This window comes from Syzygium oleosum, unplaced genomic scaffold (genome assembly GCF_021117445.2).
Source record: "Syzygium oleosum isolate NSW1041296 unplaced genomic scaffold, Sole_v2.1 Sole_v2.21, whole genome shotgun sequence".
In the NCBI taxonomy this organism is placed as follows: domain Eukaryota; kingdom Viridiplantae; phylum Streptophyta; class Magnoliopsida; order Myrtales; family Myrtaceae; genus Syzygium; species Syzygium oleosum.
In genome coordinates, this window is record NW_026607505.1 from 3,893,963 (window position 1) to 3,915,452 (window position 21,490).

Sequence of the window (21,490 nt, forward strand, 5' to 3'; positions counted from 1 at the left end):
TGGTCTCAAGAGTAAACCAAGACAGGAAGCTCACTCATTGGCGAACATAAGCGCACCAGAGAAGCTCGATAATGCTGCTTCCAAAACCAAATGAAAAGAAAACAAACTCAGCAGATTGGTGATTGATCCGGGCATCGTAAATGAACACATCTTAAAATGCTTCGATAGTCCTTTAGTCGAGTTTGCAGCCCAGGAGCCAATACTGTGGGCACAGAGGAGAAAGATGGCCCAAATTCAGCACAGCATACTCGAGAGCCGAAGGAGCAACGTTCCAGCACGGGCTCATTCGAGGCCAAAGACGTACATCTTGTACAGGTCATTGTAGTCTCGTACAAATCATCTTTCGGTTTCACTGCATTCAGCAAGATGAAAGTGAAAAGGAAGGAACCGTCTAATAACTACGCCGAAGAGGATCGTCCTCTTTCTCATCAAGGATGAGTTTGACGCCATTGTTTTTTAGAGCATTGACAATCGCCCAGATCTTTGTTCTGTTCTTGAATCCTTTCTTCTCTATCTCCTTGTTCATGTCAACATGAATGCCTCTCCCGAGTCCCTGCTCAAGACCTTCCACCTTGAGTCGCATAGCCAACACCTCTCCGATGACACCTGCGGCCTTAGCATTGCAAGACCTGCCACACTCCAGAGAGTTTTTGATGGAGTGCTCAACCGTCGATGCTGTGGCCACAATCCGCCCGTCATTCCGGTCCACGACATTCGCCGTGACGTACTTCAATGATATGAACAGCCTCAGCACATACCTCTTTAGGACAGTCATGTCATCTCATCCTGAAAATCATTCCATGAGAAGCACAATCAACAGCCAGCAGGCGAATCGTGAACAAGCCATTCAGTGAGACAAATCTCAAAATGTTTTAGGGCTCCAACGGGAAAAGGGTCTTCGAATTTCCTGTAACTTCAGTCTAGGCCCGCCATGCACAATCTCCTAAAACTTATACCCGAATGCAATACGAGGCATGTTCACAATATCATCTTCTACACCTCACGTATGCATCATTACATTAAGCATTCCTACCAAACTCGGAACATTTACAAAGAAAGCATTACCAACAAATCCCCAATCACGCCAACAATACATGACACCCATTTTCAATGAGGCCAAAGGGACACAGAGCAAACACCACACAGAAACCCAAGCATGGTGCACACAGCACATGAACTTGAACCGAGACCTGAAATCATCAATCAATCTATCTAAACCTGTGGGGTACACACGCACGCGCGGACACATAACATGAACAAGAACACAGCTAGAATTCCCAGTTTGAGTTCACGCTCCATGATGAGCCAACACCTCCGCATCTAAAGCTCTACTCAACCATAGCGCGAAATTCAACCATCTATTGATTCCCAATAACCGGCGCACGAATTGAACATCAATCCGGGCGAAACAAACGGATACATAATGCAGCGCGAAGCAAGGGAACGCTAGCTCCATCAAGATAGAATTAAGAGAAGCAAAGAATCAACCAAAAACCGAACCTTTTGAGTCTTGAGTGTGCCGTGAATCCGAGACGAGAGGGAGAGAGAGAGGGGACCGATATGAAGACGAAATGGGCCTCTTTCCTAATTTCTGGGCTGTTTGGACCCTATTTTGCAATTGAAGTAAAAATAGAGGACTCTCGAGTTAAAATTAGGCCCCGCAGATTGAAATCTGGGTACCCACGGTCCACGGACGGACCCGGTTCTAGGGGGCGAGCTCATTGCGGTCTAGCTCGGTTCGGACGTCGGACCGAGCTGTGTCGGGCTCGAATTTTTGACAACGAAATCGAATCGAATAGAATGAGATTTTAGCATGGAATCAAGCCAAAACCGAGCTTTTTTTTAAAATTTTTTTTATCTCTTGTAATTCATGAGATTAAATTCCCTAAAATAACTCAGAAATGGACTTAATTGAGAGACTAAACCATGTCGTCACGTATGAAAAGCCTAATCGAACCGCTTAACGATAGGCTTTAGAGACTCTAATCTCCGTGGTTGAGTGTCGGGGTGAGCAAAAGAAATCACTCGAACTGGCTGGTTCTGGCGATTCGCGGGACATCGGTCCAGTTCCTGGTTCCATAAAATTGGAATTGGTAAATTTCGGTCTGGCTCCCAATTCTAAGTGTAAAATCGTCCACCTGGACTATACTGATTTTTTTTTAGATCTTTTCATTTCTTAAAAATCTATGAAAGAAAACCTAATTTATCTCTCATTTCACAAAAGAAGGCCTCTGAAGGCTCGAGCGATTGCATTTACTTATGCATTTGAATAAGATGGTACGAACAAATCAAAATACAACAGTAGTTGTTCATTCTAATTAAATTTTGCTAAAAATTGAAAAAATCTCTGTGAAACATACGATGTTACACGTAACTCATTAATTGTACGAATGCCCTAATTATCGGGAACATCTTCAATTTCATTTTAAACATTAACGATAAATAAACAAAAAAAAACCATCTGTTCCCGCACTGCCCGAGAACCGACTTCCCAGTTTAGTGGACACGGTCAAATGAAGTTCTGCAAGATAACTTATTAGTCCCACTCGTTGAACAGGTCTCTCTCGAGGTCCTATCACGGAAGAGGAAAAGTAGGAAAGAAAAAAAAATCACCCACCCAAAAAAAAAGAGAAAAGAGAGAAATGCCGACGTTGGGTTGACCAAGTCCAGGCCTTGTTTCGTCACTGCACACTCCAATGGAGAAAGCTGTTTCAAGGAAGATCATGAAGAGTCCGACCTTTTTTAGCTCGATGAAGATGATCACGATACAGCCATGTGAAGTGACAGGCAAGAATCTCATAATTGCTTCGGATACAACCTCAGTTTTGTGGCATGACAAGACAAAATGATTCTCTGAAAAAATCCCAAGTGCAGGTTGAGGTTACCCCCGAAAGAAGACAACACAACACCCCCCTCTTCCCCATATCTGTCCTCATACCGTGACAGAAGTTCTCTTCCAGTTCCAGGTTGATATCAGTTCAGTCAAGAGTTCATAGGGCCCAAAACTTCTCAGCTTCTTGTTCTCCAAGATGGACAGTTTCTAGATAATGCAGGCCTTAAGAAGGCTTATTAAGAGCTTGGCGATGCGAATCCCTTATCGGTTGCACTTTCGCTCGTTATTGTGTATAGCTAACAACTACCGAATAATTAACGCAAAGCGGGTTTTTATCATTCTATGAATCTGTACATATTTTTCGAACAAAGAGTAAACCTTGAACCTTTCCTGAGGTTCGGTGAGCATAGAGGTTTTGGTGAAATACTGTTGAAAAGGATCCCAGACAGGCCTGGACAGTGAATTCCACACCAATGAACATGTAGGTTTTTAAAAAAGATTTGAGATCATGACAGAGAGTTTAAAATAAAGTATCATTTCAATCAAATAAGAGATTTCCTTTTTACCACTCAAGCTGTTTCTAAATTTCTTTTATCAGGATGAGACTGGGTCCAAGGCACGAGAATAATTCCACTTGGGTTTCTCTGGCTTGCATAATACTCAAGCCACCTAACTTTTTCCTTCACTTAACTTCGGTTTGAAGTACGTAATGCAACCAATACTTAATCCTTGATGGAGTTAAAAAAGGCTTAGAACGTGAAAGATACAACCCACTTCGTTTGGTATTTACCAAATCAACCGTGTTCATCATAGTTTCTCGCGATGATCTTGAAGTTAATCAACCCCGAGCAGCTCCTTTCGGACTCGGTCCATAAAGTCTATTGATGTGCGCTCCAACGTAAGTGCACGTATTAGGCGCAGCTTGACGGTTAAGTCCTGCGCAATAATATGTATAATGATGACAAGTAGTTAAATATGCTTAATTAGCAGTCGGTGAGAAATCTCTATAGCTTAACTTATGAGTAGAATTAGATGTGACATGAGTATGTTAATGCGTTTAGACTTTATCGTCCTTCGAGATCTCTTGTTATGAAACAGGATTTCCATCATGAGCTCTAAGAATGCTACAAGAAACAGACCTCGACCCCGTGATAAAAGATGCAGCTTTGTTGGTATGATTGACTCGGTTTATGAATTCTCACCTTAATACCAGCTAATCTTAGTCAAGGTCTTGAGACCCATTTAGTGATTAGCCAATAAGTTTTCACTTACTTTAGATTGTGGTTGATTCAGTCCTTGATTTCTTATTTCTTCCGCACAGAAACGAAATACCACCATTTTCCTCCAAGCTAACTAATAGTCAGCAGCATTCTTGGCGTGGTTTGACTCATTAAGCCGGAATTTCTCCAAAAAATGTGTATGACAACTTCTTTTTTCATGGAAAGTGTGTTATTGTACTAATCGGGAGATGTGAATTGTTCAAGTTTGTGAGGGTTATGTTTCTGATAGTATTGTATTGGAATTGACAGTTGCTGCATATTTAAAGCTTTTCATGTAGGAATTATTAGTAACTAGGATGTATAAACTCTCGTCTTGTTGATAACATCACATCTGCGAGGTTGTACGTTGTAGTGGAATGCTTCAACCACTTGACCGTTTCATTGCTTACGCTTACAACATGAGATATGTAAGTTTGAATCAGAGACGACATGCAGACTGGGCAGAGCTGGACATCTTCTTTGGAAAAATATCAGGATATTGCATGTACTTAGGGATGTCTCAAGAGCTAGGTTGAATCATTCCTATATACTGACAATGTCATGGATTTTGGTTAAGTGGAAAAGGTCCGTATCTCAACCGAGGTAATCAAAACTCAAGTCTTGTCATTCCGCCATTTCTGTTTATGTAAGTCTCTGGATTGCTCTTTGGCTAGAACCTATGACAGCGAATAAAATACACCCAAATTTCATTTTAAACATGATTTAACCGACCGCAACAACTTAATAGGAGAAACAGTCAAGCTTCAATTGAAAATAGAACAAGCCATGCTCATCATCCAGGTAAATCTAGAATATCGGTTTTCTATTAGTGATAAAACAAATAGTTAGTTATTTGAGTTTGCATAAGTAGACGGCTGTCTGGAGTACACAAGATTCATGGTAGAAAGGTGCACAGATGTCTTGTAAAAACCAACCTAGGGCATAGATTACCTCATATTTATTGGCTAATGTCCTATGATTCGATAAAACATTGCGTCAATGGAAGACTCACATGTAATAAAGGAGAGAGAGAAAAACACCGGCTAGATACATTGTTAGCAGAGGAGAAGCGCGGAGTAAGTAGACTTTTAAAGGAAGAGCCTTAGACTTCTGCTAAAAGAGGCAAAATTTGAAAGGGAAAAAGGAAAGAACCAAGAAGGCCAGGAGGGAGCTCTAATAGATGGAGTTGTCTTTGTGGACCACCTGATGCTTTTGGCATGAGCTAAAAAAGTGTGCCTCCATTATTGTCATCCATATAAAGCAAACTATAGTTTTCTCACTGAAGTAAGAAACAGTTTTGTCAAAGTAAATATTTATACCGTGTTGATCACACAGATCATGTAGTTTACATGCAGAAACAGCTAACCCGAAAAAAAAAAGAAAAGAGGAGCCAAAATTTGAAAAAGAACTAAAGGAAAAAGTGAAAAAACATGAAACAAAGACAAGAGAAAACCCGGCCCCTTTGAAGTTTGAAGTAGTCTCGTGTGTGTACAGATAAATTTGTACGTCATTAACTCCTAACCATTGGACTTGACATTGTAGATCAACTGTTTATTCACCTTAGAATATAAGTCAAGTCTCATCAAGCTAATTGAATAATCAGCCATTCCATCCAGCATGGTCCAGAAACATGTGATTAGTTGTTTTTTGCCCTAAAGGACTTGAGATTGAGCAAAAAGAACAAAGTAGCAATGTATTTTAAAATGTGAAAAACAAAAGCATTAAAATTGAAAATAGGGAAGGAGTCAGGGAAGATTGCAGAGTCAATCTTTACCAACTTTATAAAACCCACACTAGGAGCCCACAGGTTCTTGAGGAGTCCCTTACCAACTCTCTCTCTTCTCTCTTCTCTCTTCTCTCTCTCTCTGTGAGTAGCCATGGGAAGAGCACCATGCTGTGACAAAGCTAACGTGAAGAGAGGACCGTGGTCGCCCGAAGAAGATGCAACTCTCAAGAGCTATCTGGAAGCTCATGGCACTGGTGGAAATTGGATTGCTTTGCCCAAGAAAGCAGGTCTATCTTCCCTTTGACACCCATTTTGGTTACCACTTAGACTTGGCCTTTGTGCACTGGACTTGCATCGAGAGAGCCTTCAGATCCCAAGAAACGAGCATATAACAACGGTTTAGGATATTCATGTGCATCAATAAGCATGAGTGCAAACACAACTAAGAATCTATAAGAAAATTTGAAGCTCTTAGGAGTTCTGAGCCAAACTGTTCCATTAAAAGTTCAAACTTTTTAGCCTGTGGAAGCTATTGTTTCTCTTCTTCGCTGCTACTTCTTGCACAAGCTTCCTTTCCTTCACTTCCAAGTATTGTTTCCAGTATTTTTCTTTTTGTTTTTTGCTTCATAGTTACCATTCAAGCTATTTTCTTTCCAGCTGAAATTTCAGATTGTTATACGTTCTCACTCCTTGGCTCATCTATTGTAATGGTGTGCTCTACCTATTGCAGGCCTTAGACGGTGCGGGAAGAGTTGCCGCTTACGGTGGCTCAATTATCTGAGACCAGATATCAAGCATGGTGGTTTTACTGAAGATGAAGATAATATCATATGCAATCTCTACAATGAAATAGGAAGCAGGCAATTTCTCAGCTTAATTTTTCCCTGTTTGTGTTGAATTATGATTGGTAGTTCCTCGCTCCAGAAACATACCATCCTCTATTTGCAAGTTCAAGTGAATCGATACTCGTTTCACTCTCTTAGTTACAGTCAAATTCATGTAAGAATGCTCTGAAGGATCAAATTGGAGCTATTGAGTGCAGAACATCTCTACTTTTGGAGCGGGAAATGGGATTCGCCTTTTTGTTAAGTAATAAACACATTAGAAGACATCATAGTCCTGGTTTTAAAGCAAAGAGTATGTACACAAAATAACAAGAGTTGCACTACAATTTCGTCACTGTTTTTGTTTTCACTTGCAACTATTCATATATATTATATTAACATACATTTTTTTTGTTTTAATAGGTGGTCCATCATAGCATCTCAATTGCCCGGAAGAACAGACAACGACGTCAAGAACTACTGGAACACCAAGTTGAAGAAGAAAAGACTTGCCGGAAAAGTTAAGGGGGCTAATAACGGCAGCAACAACACAATGTCCACTTTTAACACCCCTGCTCTCCTTGGGTTCGCAAGCAACCATCCTTCTGGTTTGCCAAATCTCGACGTGTACCACCGTGGATTTTCAGTTTCGGAGATCGAGACTTTCACAGCTGCCGAATGCCAGGTTATATATGATGGAGCAACTACTGCGAATGTTCACAATTCGCCTTATTATCCTTACACAGGCTTCAATCACATAAAGTCTAATGAAATCGACATGAGTTCAAAGGTATCGACTTCAAGCATTTCTAATTCATCCAGCATCTCGAGTTCATCGTCGTCTTTGGCAATGGACGACAAGGCTTCACTGCTCACTTGCAACAGAGGAACACTCGATGAGGCCACTGCAATGATGGATTTCGGGTTTGGATTCCTCAGTGACAACAGTGGCCTCTGGTTTCAGGAGAACTCTCTCAACTGTGGCAACTATGTTCCGAGTTCTGATTTAAACTATATATGCTGAAGCAAGACCATATTGCAGTACTGCAGTATAGCTCAATATTGAAATGACTGAAAGAAACAATGGAGGATTCAATGGGCACAGGAATACAGGAAACTTCTAGGAATTTTCTTTTCTGCATGCTCCTAGACCAATTAATTTACACCTTTAACTGCTATATGAACATATGCTCGTCTTGAAGTCGAAACACGTCATGTACAAATTGATTATAGGTAGAGATGGGCTTGGGCTCAGTCCTGTGAATTCAAAAGAGAGAAAAAGGGTACGTTGGCATAGAGGACTTATGATAGATTCAATTGTATTACGGAGCGTTGATCAGAAACCATCTCACTAATGTCAAGTCGCCTTTGCATAGGTTTGCATATGAATGTCTCTTAGTAATGAAATTCGAGCCTTGACGTATCGACTCGACAAATCTCCTGTATGTACACACTAAGCATATGTGCTTTCTCAACTACTAATTGCTTGCTTTGCATGCGAATGTTCCACCTGTGCGTTCGGTGCACGTATAGACTCACATCAAATTGTGTCATTGACATGTGCATCACTACTCGCAACACAACCTTTTCATGTGTGTCTGAGTGTCCGTTAAGAGGTTTCACTTGGGAATCTGACGGAGTGGGGCAGGGAAGATTTGGTCCTGTATCACTTTGTTGTGAAATAAGGACGTTTGACAAGGAATGTGAAGAGGATTGCATCAGCGTGTCTGCTCGTCTCTGGCCTGTCAACGTTCACAAAAGTTGCATGAAAGAGAGGCACCTCACGACCAATTCAATGCCCTCTTTCAAACATTAACCACAAAAGATTCTCTAACGGAGATTTCTCTTGTACATAGGAAAAAGATAAACCGTCCCGGCATATTCGTATTGTGCAGACTTAGCTTATGGAAGAATGCTCGACAAAACCATTCACGCCGACTCACAGGTTCAACCATTTTCCAAATATAATTAGCTTGGTGCAGTCGAACGAGTTTAGGCAATGATAATTGTATCTGCATTATTCGTGACTCTACGGAGACAGATAGTTTAAGGCGGATGTAACATCCGGGACAGATGCAGAAAGGAACAAACTTAGCAAGCATAGTTGAAGATCATGATCTCGTGAACCTCGAGCATGATGTTGCTTTTATTTGTCCAAGCATGTGAACCAGCTCGTACTGTGTACTGTGCATCTGCAACTCATCCTCTTCTTGACTCTTTCTTCATGTATGTGATGGGTTCCGGTCACTCTTCTATCCTCACCCAGATTTCAGCAGACAAACTTTCACGGGAAGAAGAGCGTCGTAGTAATCAAGCTATTCTTGGCCAAATCGGCTGCACACTCGCTTTCAGGACACATTTTATTGCTTCTTCAACCTTGCACTCAGCTTAGAAACGTCCTCAGGGACCAGAATTTCATGTTCACCCGCCATTTGGGGGTCAAGCAGTGCATGTTGCAAAGGCCCCCTTGACCATTGTCATTCGCTAGCTTTCGAAAAGGAACGCTCAAAAGGTCAAAAGCGAAGGGTGGGTTGGGGCTTGAGGTTCTTAAATGACAGAGACGTCCAGATACGACCCACGATTTGGTTCCTGTGTCATCGCTCAGTTCTTGGTGGCATTACATGCCTGTGAATATTCCCTCTTAAATGTGTCTTTAAGGCCAAAGTTGTAAAGCCACCATGTAAATCAAACATAGGAAGCTGCCAAGCTCATGTAGGGGATGACAGAAATTGCTTTCTTAGTATACATAGTAAAAAGAATTACACAAGCAGCCTCACGTACTATTGAATCGAGATTGGATGACTACAATTCTGAATATCAAAGATGGATGAGGCCTTTTCTGTAGAATTACTTTTACACCGAACGTGCATGCTCTAAGGACTTGATTTGACCAATTTGATAAATTTTAGGACTTTGATTGCGCTTTTTGAAAGTTTTAGCACTTAGTTGCATTTTCAATTTACTCCACTTGTGATGCTAGCGTCCCCACTCTCCAATCCATTTACTTGCAGGACCGCATGCCTATCGGTGAAAACCATATACTCTAAAGAAGCCCGATTTGGGAAAAAAAAAAATCCACATAATGACCTCATTTTCCCTAATTGACCCTTGAGATCCGGCAGGTCGTTTGGTGCTCATCCTTCTAATGAGCCACGAGCTAAACGACATTAGTCCCCACACGTTTTTAAAAACCAACTCTAGGGGCACCCGGTGGGAACATTCTCTGTAATTTACGGAAGAGCACGATCGAACATTACAGATTTATGTTAATATCGCTCAACTTCTGACCGACGAATTATAAAAGAAAATCATGGGTCTGAATGAGAAAAAAAGAATAAAGATTCCGAAGAACAGTGCGCACCGACATTAATCTCGTCCAGCGACCCACGACATATAGTAATATTCTTGGGAGTGTGAGTGACCGTCCTCATATAATTGAGCCGGTACAAAGTCGCTGCATGGATTGTCGTTCCTTAGAGAAGACTTTGAACGCAACTATTCGTAAATTAATGATCTTCTTGATTAATTATTTTTTTCTGGGATAAAAGCGCTGGAAGTCCTAAAACTTGTCACAAAAGTGCAATTGAGTCCTAAAATTTTCAAAAAGTACAATCAAGTCCTAAAACTTATCATGTAAGTGCAATCGAGTCCTAAAAATTTCAAAAAAATGTAATCAACGGAAAGACTTGATTGAACCGATTTGACAAGTTGTAAGACTTAATTACATTTTTTTGAAAGTTTTAGAACTCAATCGCATTTTGTGGCGAGTTCTGGGACTTAGTTACACTTTTTGAAAGTTTCAGCACTTAATGGCACTATCGTGACAAGTTTTAGAACTTTCAATGCATTTATCCTTATTTAAAAAATAAAAATAAAATAAAGGGCTGCAATTATTATTTGGGAAAATAGTAAGGGTCGGAAGGACAAAATAAATTGACATAAGGCATGACTCGATTGTATTCCCTATTTTTCAAACCAAGGTGGTCCCTGCGTTGTTTTCTTGCCCCCTAAGAATCTTATCATTTAAGAAGGTGATGTGCCCATTGCTGTTTTTTTTTTAAAAAGATTTTGCCCTTTGTGATTAATTTAGTGCCGGTAGCCAATGTCTATTTTGCCTTTGGAGTTGAACCGTTCAAAACAACTCGCTTATAGTAATCGCGCTGTCTGAGCATTTCCCGCTGGCAAGTTAGCTCAGGTCAACACGACACCTCTACTTTCGTCCGAAGTTAGTAACCATTCTCCTACTTTTGTTTATCTTTTTCCAAAACCGGCCTCCTAGTTTTTTGAAATGTTCACTATTGGTCCTTCCGTTCTGAACCTGTCAAACAGGTGGAGTTTAGATCGGGTAAAAAATAATCCGATCAAAATAGACCTATTTAACCCGTTTTGACCCGTACCTAACTCAACCCGATCCATATTATTAAAACATGTTCATGTTTAATCAAATGTGAAAGAACTTATACTCAAACTGAGGTGAAAGTGCATAATGAATAAGCGCGAGATCGAGTGAAAGCGAGAGAGAATGAAGAGAAAGTCGTAGAAATGAGTTGGGTTTAAGTAAGTTATAAACTTATTTAACACTCATATTGTAAACGAGGACTGATAAATGACACCAGAGATTTATGTGGTTCGGTCCGAATATCGGTACCTACATTCACGGGGAGAGCCAGCAACAAATAATCCACTATAATCGGAAAATCAGAGTTACAATTCGCTTATATGCTAGAGTCTTTTTCACACCTAAATTTAAGCCTAAATTCAAAGTGTTTATAAATAAATAACTTAATTGGACCAAATAAACTCACCGAGCCTTGAGAACGTTTGTGCATTCTGTTTTCTTTGTTCTCGCGGCTCTGTAGAGGACTTCTCTAAACGGCGGCTCACTTTCATTGAAGAAGATGCGTGCCCTTTCATTCCTCTCCAGAACAAACCCTTTTTATCGGAACCAAATACATCAAACCTACGTGGAGGAGTGCACCCTTCAAGAAGATGGACCGGTCGACGTACACTAAAGCAAACCCAGAGACAATCTAATCAATCTACCGAAAAAGGAGATGGAAAGAAGCCCCAGTATTTTGACTCTAATGCAGTTGCGTAATCGCGACAATGTCTTGCTAATAATGTACATATGCACGAAAAGAAAAAGAAAAGCTTGGCTAATAGGTGATTAAAGCCTTCGGCAATGGGGATATTTATCCAATCGTCAATGCATAGAAGGTGATGGATCGATGCAAATTCGATACTTCTGTCTCTTACCTCCCCAGTTGCATCGATACTTCGGTTCTCGAGCAGCTGCTTCATGCACGAAATAGTTGCTGTCGAACAGAGTGGGGCCATATGTCTTTGCCATCGCAGAAGCTAGCTCTTTTGATACAACTTTCGATCCTTTGACAAAACAAAACGTCACAACATCATTTGACATTCATACGGACTAGTCAGAAACAAGTTTGGTGTAGTTTCAACAATCAAAACGAATAACTTGCACCCACACCGAATTTAAGAAAAGAAAGGAGAGAACTTAAAATGACCAGAGAAAAACTTCTCATATAACTCAGTAAGCTCTCACGAATTAGACCAAGCCTCTTGCTCTAACCAGACGGAACAAGTTTGTTGCAGTTTCCACGCAATTGAAGGCAGACACTATCATCAGGATGATAGCATGCAAAAACTTCAGTGAAAACCATGCTTCTACAGAGGTATAATAAATCAGATCTAGACCCGATCAAAGTCTTTGAACACTACATTCTCTTTTGCAACTAGAACCATAAAAGTGACTATTGTTGACATCTCAGACACCTATCAATTCCACACAACTTGAAAAATCTTGAAACGTGCCAATCGTCAACTCTAGACCTTACAAATAACAAAACTCCAAAAATGTCCATATGACATACATTGTAGCTTCTATTTGCCCTGGGATAGTTCTCCAGATTGAGGTTTCAAAATTTGCACTAGAATGATGTTATCACTGTCGGTGGTTTCTCCCACCCTGATGTTTCCTCTTGCACAGAGCTGAAGATATAGAAGGGATGGCAGATATAGCACCCTAAGGCATGATGCAATCACCTAAGGTATAAGCATCTGTATTGATGTGAATGAGATGGCTTTGATGGTAGCAGGAAATATAATAAAGTCATTTCGAAATGTAAAGCCATTACCGTAAAAGAACTCCTGAATAGATCACCCCTAAAACACCATAATTTTGAGAAGAAATGGATCCATGAAAGGTAAACCACAGCAAGTACCCATATTGATCATGTTGAAAAATGAGATGTTACATAGGGAAAGCAGATGATTGGAGACCATAAGTACCGTCAATACTCACCATCCATGGCAGATTGTGAGTTCTTCAACTACCAGTTCTTGCCTCGATCTAGTTGCTTATGATCTGGTTTAAGCTCAATTTGGTTGCTGCCATGGGAAGTTACCGTCAGATTTTCTTTTTCTTTTAAACTTTTGAATGCCGCATGGACATCACATCCGTGCCGCCATGACCCCAAATAAGGCGCCATTTGACGGCAGGGTGACAAATGACTTGATTGTAACAAAGACATTTAATCTTCAAGCTAACAAAACAGACCAAGATTTACTGACAAAGTTGCAAGAGTAACAAGGCAGTGGCTACGAATGCAACTTACCCACTAAAACTGTATGAAACAACTCATACACGATAACTTTAGCTATCTGTCACAACAAGAACACCTCAAGCAACATACACTGAAGGATCTACGTCTCGCATTCTTCTTGTTTTTATCAGAGTAGTCAGAAGATAATGCAACTATAGGCCTGGCTACAATAATCTTGAGTGGACTTCAGTCATGCCAACAGAATACATCTGCGCTAATTCATGTTGCTATGTCCACCTAATCAGTCTTTGATACATAGAACGGTAGCATCAGCTCCTTGAAGTAGAAAGAGTGAGATTAATTCCGAGAATAATTGTTCATTCAGCCAACTAAATTGATTAAACTAAGAAAGAAGTCTCCATAACCTTACAAACCAATATCAGTTAATGGACAGGGCAGATCCTGGAAGCAAAAGAAGTTGCAGTGCAACATTTACTAATTAGAGTAACCAAGAGAAAATTTCATAAGATTCTAGAGAAAATCTTAAAGCAGTCTGTTCAGAAAGCCAGAATGACCTAGACAGCTAAGCTAATGCTAAAACTAGATATCACATACAGTCAAACAGAAGTATCAGCGTGCTCCATACACCTGTGCCGAATCATACTGAGGATAGCCAGGCTGAGGTGATAGAGTCTTCCCATAACCAGCTTGGGCATTTGCAGCTACACTACCATAACTGCCAGACTGTGCAAGTGATTGGTCATAGCCTGGTTGGGTGGTCGGCTGTTGAGCATACCCTGGCTGAGTCTGACTGCTAGCAGGTGCAGCATACACACCCCCTGGACCCCCACCTAAAGCAGCATCTTGTGGCACTTGATAACCATAGCTTGCATTGGCTGTCGCTGGCTGTTCAGGATATGATCCATAACCTCCAGCTGCAGCAGGTTGACCATAGCCAGGAGTAGGTTGTCCTTGCTGTGGATACACAGCACCAGATGCAGGTAATGGCTGATTAAATCCATCACTGGCCGGTGCAGACCCATACGCCTGGTACGTTTGCTGCATGGGCCCGCTTGCTGGATATGCATATGTTTGTTGGGATGGCATGCTCGAACTGTACAGTTGTGTGGACTGATTGGACCCTGGATAAGGTGTATTGCCAGGTTGACTAGCTCCTGGAGTGCCATAAGACTGAGGATGCCCTCCAGGACCGTATTGTTGTGCATAACCAGGTTGCACGGCAGCAGCTTGAGGGTAAACTGGCTGAGAGCTTTGTCCTCCATACGAATGCTGCACTGGAGGGTTATTATACCCGGTTTCATTGTATCCATGTGCGTAACTCTGCTGAGGGTTTCCAACTTGAGGGTAAGGACCCGGGTGCCCATAATTTGGACCTTGTGGTTGTCCATAGTTGTAACTTGCTTGCGACTGTGGTGGGCCTACGCCATGGCCACCGGATTGACCAGCAATGGGTCCTGAATGAGGAATACCTGCTTGATTTCCTCCATGTCCACCATAATAATCATAGCTCCCACTGTGAGGTGGGCCCTGCATGCTGGAAGGCCTCTGCTCCCAACCAGAACTAAAACCACTTCTTTGTGGGTGATAACCACCGTAAGATGGAGGGGGGTATTGGACATTCTGAGATGTATGTGGTCCACGCTGCTGATAATCATATGACATCATGTGACCAGGATGAGAAGCACGTGGACCCCATGAGGAAGCACTTGGCCCACGCGACCGATAAGCATTCTGACTAAACCCACCGGATAGTGGTGATGGCCGAGGAGTCTGGCCAACAAAAAGTATATAATGAGTGCAGTCCCATAAGAAAATCAGATACTTAATAGCCATGTATGAAGATACCAGGAAAAAAATCTACAGAAGTCGAAGCTTAAAATAGGCCACAAGATAACACGAGCAAGATCGGTAAATTGGAAAAGCATAAGCAAGCCATTCAACACAAAGCAATATGAAGACCTACTCCATGAAGTGGTTGACAAAATAAAGCTCATACAAATATAGAGACCACGTGATAGTCCGCATCGAATCAGCATAGATAGCTTCAATATTCATATTGACTGGGGGGAAAAAACATCCATATGCATGAAAATGGAGATAAAATGTCTCAGCCCGGTGGAACGGGAATATGACACCCGGACTAGACCAGGAAAGTTGCAAAAGGCCATGCCAAGATAAGGCAAAAGTGAGAGGGAAATAATTCTACTTTTAAAAATAAGGCGCATCTCATCAAATCAGTGACGTTCAGACGTTTGTTCTAAATTTGTAAGCATAAATGTCAAAGGGAAACTTAGAAACATGGAAGACACCTTCACATATGCAAGTATTATCCTCATCATGGAGACATTTTCAAGTCAATTTATAACAAAATTTTAAATAAGAGTCTTCTAACATGACACAATAATAGATAAACACAAATATTCAGCAATACAGGTAATTTCTTTAGCAAATGCTTCAAAAGCTCTTATGCGACCAAGCAAAAATGATAACTTCCTAAAGCCTTATTCACAAATGCAGGATGCAAAACGCATTCCCACCATCAAGAAAACCGCCCCCATAAACAACAAAAACCACATACAAGGAAATTCATTTATGAACCACAATGGCTTTTTCAACCAATGAGTTATAGAAAGGTCAAAAGAAAAGAGTTATCAAGCATTAATGACTCAAACTATCATCAAGCAGAACGCCTGGCAGTAAGCATTTATGTACATGACTCAGATGACGATACTTCTAGACATCCAGACAACAGCGCTTGCCACTTCAGAGCCACTATATGTCATAGACCCCAGGCAACCATTAAGCAAGGTTTCTATACAAGGTATAAAGCAAACCCTTCTGACATAGCAATAGAGGCCTCTAAATTGCAATGAAGCATCCTACAACTGTTGCAGTAGCCACTAAAAACAGGTTATAAAGCATAGAATGGACCCCACAATAATTTAAATGATGCGAGTTTATATGGACATGACGGCTTACGCCTCACATACAGAACATGGGAGTCACTAGCGGTCGCTAAGGTTAATACAACGTAGGCTTACGACATGATCTTTACTCGAGTCTCAAAGCAATCTTACCAACCATAAACATTCGCCATCCGTAGAATTAATGCCTGATACCTCTCTTCATGTGGATGAGAGAATAGTGTGGTTGTCTATTGCTACACCAAGAAAGCAATGCGAACACCACGGGAGAGGCAATTGCCAAATCTGCATTTTATAAGCCAACCAATTCGAAATCGGCACTTTCAAGATAGAAAAATGATGGCAAGTGGCAACTGACATCTTCGATGGAATGTATGATCTTCCTAAATGAATTGACTTGACCTTGGCATGGATCATTATTTATGACAACTCTGATAATTGCATTCTCGGTCCGTATTTACTCTCGATGACATCTCAAAATCCAGAAAGATTATCGAACATGCAACTAGAGTTTATGAAAAGGGGAATAATGTTAATATATATATATATATCTAAGACCAACTCTTCATACTAACTCTACCAAAAGTATGGTTTCTGCCCTGTGAACATACATGATACATCAACTAACAATATTGACCTACATTTTGATCCACAGACACTTTTGATATCGACAGAAAAAGATGTCATCCTCACTCTGTTAATTTTCGCACACATCAAAACATCTGAAGCTTATTATGACTGCAATGTTCTCTGCATTCCCAAGCAGATAGGCAAAATTGATGAAGAACAGCCTCCTTAGTACCACTTCTAGAACAATCTACTGTGGCAAAAATGAAAAGGGGGAAATTGTCATGTCAGGCCAACATTCATTCGTAAATCTCGGAGCTAACAGCACATGATAAGCTAAACGCAAATATCCACAGTGAAAACACCCAAAAGGCCCCTAAAAGTACCTATGAGGCTATGATTCCAATGAATAAACAAAAGGGGTTTAACATGAAACAATAACGATAAAGGAGCAATAATATTTTTCTCCACATAGAAGCCAATGGTCAATTTATCAATATTATAAGGGCTCTCTTTGCATAAAGAAGAATCAGAAGGTATGCAAGCAGAAGTAATCACAAATGGGGAATTGAAAAAAATGCAACTGCATTAAAACAATGCCATTTGTTTTGGCAAAGAAACAAGGAAAACTAGCAGACCTGTTTCATAACTTCTCTTATCATCTCTGTGGCAACATCAATCTGCCTCCTATCACCACTCACCCTGACAATCCTTTCCTTGGATTCATCACCCTCAGGAAGATGTTGAGGTATTAACTACAAGAAAGAAATAAATAAATTTGGAGATTTTGACGCATAACACTTATTAAAGTACCTATTGATGTCCATGATTTAGATGCATATCTGGACACCAAAAGACAAGACATATGACATCAAGTACCTGGATACGGGCTCCTGATCTCGTTTGTAGACCTTTGATGGTATCTCCACCTCTGCCTATAACTAAACCTACCTGAACAAAGAAATACCACAGAAGACATACACAGAAGTTAATGTCTATGAGAATCAGTTCATATAATTCATGAAAAGATGTGTGTTTGCTTGTCTGAACATATTACGCCCAACAAATCATCAGTAGTTATATGGCAACACCTTCTCATTTGGAACTTTTATTTCAATCTGTTCTGCAGGCCCTGTGGCATATGTGGTGGCTATGCCTCTAGCGACAAGAGAAGGGGAACCACCGGCATCCGCCTACAACCACATATATCGGATGAAAGAAGCAAATTAGTTTCGACATTCAAGGGAAGATATATTCAATCATAAATAACATACAGAATCAGCATAAGCAAACAACTTGTGCAGAAAACGCTATAGTTAATCAGAGGAAGCAAGTCAACTACGCTTTTTCACCCTGCCAGACAACAGAAGTTCCCTTGTTTCATAATTTTTTGCATCCTCTGTAGATCTTGGTACCCAGCATTTTATGTGCACCTCCCGCTTTTTAAGAATGTAACTAAAGCAGGGCAACATATTGCTGCTCCAGTTTCACTATCGGAAATGTGAAAGCAGAGGAAAAAAGGAGGAGAGAAGGAAGAAAATGCACCAACAGCATCAACACGAACCTCTGCTATGACATCCTTTATAAGCCTCTCAGCCTTGTTAATACTATCCAAAGATCCCGTTAGCTCCACAGGCCTAGTTGTAGAAGACATATCAGCCTCAGAATCTCTGACAATCTGGATTTTCGCCCCTGAATTGTACTGCAAATACCGTATGGTCTCTCCAGCCTTACCAATAAGAACACCAACCTGCATGCATGATGCCAAACATGTGTGATCTCACCTTTTGCTCAAAACCAAAAACTTGGTAGAACTCCAAAGAAGAGAAGATTTGGTAATGAAGTACAATAACTACAGCAGATTCATTATACATAGCTTAAACATGAATTCCATCCAGTTAATACTGGAAAGGGACTGAAAAAGTATATCTCATTCTTCCAAAACCATATTACTTATCCAAGTGATATTACCTCTTGAAGACTACTTAACATCAGGCACTGACATGTTAGTTACCCCTTAAACATCCCTTCTTACAACTCTAGCCGAAGATGACTGTACTGAACGCCATACGACAAAGAGAAGAGCAAAACTATATAAATAAGGGTATAATAACTGATGCCTATAAAGTCAACCCACCATGACACAATCTCGACTGGAAGGATCAACATGACTCCATGAAGCAAAGAAGCAAATGATATATGCATGGGAAGTTCCCACATGGCTATTCTGTTTTGAAGCTGATAATTAATAGTTAACATTGGAAGCTTACAATTTCGCTTGTCATACTTGTAATAAAAACATGTCGTATGTCGTAGAGATCAAGCAGACTCGCTAAGACATGCCACCTCTTGCTCACTGAGAAAAGTTCAACTTGTGTGCTCTTCATCCAAAATTAAGAAACAGGGAAGGCAAGTACAATTGATGTTAAAGTTTCCAACTTCGGACGTACATACCTCTGATATTGACTCTGTGAGAGCATAATAAATTTACAAAGACGAATATAATTCAATATCGTTAAAACTAATTATGCCCTATAAAAGAGCAAAACAGGAATTCCATGTACTTCGACCGACAATTTACACAAATAGCTCCGCAAATTCACCTTATTATTTGGGACCTCAATTTTGCGAGTCAAAGTGTGACCATCATCGGACACTTGCAGCTGCTGCACGGACACATCTTGTTGGATAACATCCGCAGAAGGCACCGCTTCCTCCTTCAAAGTTTCTTGCGAATTGTCCTGAGACTCTGTATTGACATCTTTGGCCTCGTGGTTTTCAGAAGATGCCTTTTCATCATCGGCAGCTTCTCCACTTTCATTGGGCTCTTCCTGAGATTCTTCGACCTCGCTATTATTCGCAGCGGTTCCCTTATTTCCTTCCTCGACAGGGTCGTCTCGCTGGTCGTCTTGGTATCCATTTCCATGAGCTGTTGCCGAAAAGAGAAGACATGCGACGAGTTTATGAGGGAGTCCCTTAACATGACTACTGAATTTGCACAGCAAGACGAAATGTCAACCACATTTCGTGAATTAGAGGCACGAAATGAACGCCCAAATCCAAACAAACAAACAAACACCGAAGTTACTCAATAGCACAATCATTCCTCCTACTTCTGCATCTTTACAACCAATATCCGCAGCTACCCATACGTTGAAGCTCAACCTAATCTCCGCCTAAAATCAGCTATCCAGCTTATCAGCTACGAAACATTACCATCGCCAGTAGCCGTAGGTGAAAAAACCACAGAGGGACCGAATTACCTGGAACCTCAGGCTTCTCGTCGAGACGAGGACGCTTCGCATCCAGCGAATCAGAAGCCGAGACGTGGACATTGTAGTCGGAATCGGCTTCTCCGACGGGTTCCGGAGCCTCCTCGGCTTCCCAATCGTCGAGCTTCCGCTTGTGATCTGGCGGCGGCGAGGCCGCCGGCTCGAGCACCAGAACCTCTTCCTCCGCCATTTTTGTGCTCGATCGGGGATGAAGACGAAAACACTTCGCTGCTTCCGTCTGAGAGAGAGAGAGAGAGAGAGAGGGGATGCGGCTGCAAAACGGTGGGCTTAAGTGATTATATATACGTGGGAAGTCGGAGAGGTTAGATATTCTTGGCACGGTGGTGAGCCAGCACGAGGAAAATACAGGGGCAAAATTATTTTATTATATGTATATATTGAGAAATAGAATGGGATAATGACACAAATGGCATTTAAATTTTGATTCAGTGTGTAATATGATTTATGAATTTTTAATTTATTCAATGTGATCTTCGAACTTTAACTCAATATGTAACGTGATCCTTAAACTTTTAATTTATTTAATAAAATCCATGAACTATATAAAAAAGTTCAATCTTACCCTTTTATAAAAACGAGATCAAGAATAATATTGAACATTTTTCGTTTAATATAAAAACTAAATTGACTATATACTAAAATTTTAAGGATTACATTAAACAAATCAATAGTTCAGCGACTATACTGAGTAAATTAAAAGTTCAGGGATAATATTACATATTTAATTAAAATTCAGAGGTCTTTTATGTCATTTTTTTTAAATAAAATCAATTGGGTACGTTTAGGACTGGGTAACGGGCTGTGCCCTGTTTTGGGCCTGGAACAAGTCAGACCCATGGGCCCAAGCCCCTTGGGTCTTTTTGTGATAGGCCGAATCCAATAGGGCCCAGGGTTAACTCATATTTTTACCATTTTCCGATCTTTCACTGCATACCACTTCCAAACGCTCTTGCTCTCTAAAATCGCTTGTCGATTTCATTTATTTCGTTTATGCTTACGAAGACTTAATCGTGTTCTATATCGTGTCTGATCATCCTAGCACAATCCGGACTTCACCATGCAATCTTCATGGAACTCGTTCAATGAGTATCGTGATAACAATGTATATGTGCTAGCTCTGTCAAGGCAACTAGCTAAATTTAATGACGGCGAGGCACGGTGACCAAATGATTGGGAGGAATTGTAGGACAAATAAGTAAACCTTCCCCCGACACTATTGAATAGCTAGAGGTCAGGCACATGACATAGGAAGGCAGATTAAAATTCCCTTTGGGCATAAGAATAAGGTAAAAATTAATGTACAAATGTCGAAGAAGACATGTAAGGCGATGGGTGTGTTGACACTCTAGTCCACCACTCAAAATGAAAGTTGCCCATCTCTTGCTGTTAATACAATTAGATTGAGGGTTGCTGAAATTTTTAGGGGCTTCTTGCAGGTTTTCAGCAATATGTCAAATACTTTGAGCACATTCATAAT

The 21,490-nt window shown here is 40.8% G+C and overlaps 3 protein-coding genes across 3 annotated transcripts; 1 reads left to right on the forward strand and 2 right to left on the reverse strand.

The window, feature by feature from the left end:
* Window positions 1-115: 115 nt before the first annotated feature.
* On the reverse strand, window positions 116-1,606 carry LOC115671336 (uncharacterized). Its single transcript, XM_030592881.2, has 2 exons — window positions 1,501-1,606; window positions 116-786 (listed from the first exon to the last, which is right to left on the reverse strand). The coding sequence occupies exon 2, from the start codon at window positions 773-775 to the stop codon at window positions 392-394; it is 384 nt and encodes a 127-aa protein (XP_030448741.1). The 5' UTR covers window positions 776-786; window positions 1,501-1,606; the 3' UTR covers window positions 116-391.
* A 4,313-nt stretch (window positions 1,607-5,919) lies between these two features.
* On the forward strand, window positions 5,920-7,769 carry LOC115671334 (transcription factor RAX2-like). Its single transcript, XM_030592877.2, has 3 exons — window positions 5,920-6,105; window positions 6,549-6,678; window positions 7,066-7,769. The coding sequence occupies exons 1-3, from the start codon at window positions 5,970-5,972 to the stop codon at window positions 7,664-7,666; spliced, it is 867 nt and encodes a 288-aa protein (XP_030448737.2). The 5' UTR covers window positions 5,920-5,969; the 3' UTR covers window positions 7,667-7,769.
* A 5,804-nt stretch (window positions 7,770-13,573) lies between these two features.
* Window positions 13,574-20,272, reverse strand: LOC115671044 (uncharacterized). Its single transcript, XM_030592496.2, has 7 exons — window positions 19,984-20,272; window positions 19,324-19,649; window positions 18,285-18,470; window positions 17,812-17,913; window positions 17,600-17,671; window positions 17,359-17,475; window positions 13,574-14,999 (listed from the first exon to the last, which is right to left on the reverse strand). The coding sequence occupies exons 1-7, from the start codon at window positions 20,180-20,182 to the stop codon at window positions 13,839-13,841; spliced, it is 2,163 nt and encodes a 720-aa protein (XP_030448356.1). The 5' UTR covers window positions 20,183-20,272; the 3' UTR covers window positions 13,574-13,838.
* Between the last annotated feature and the right edge of the window lie 1,218 nt (window positions 20,273-21,490).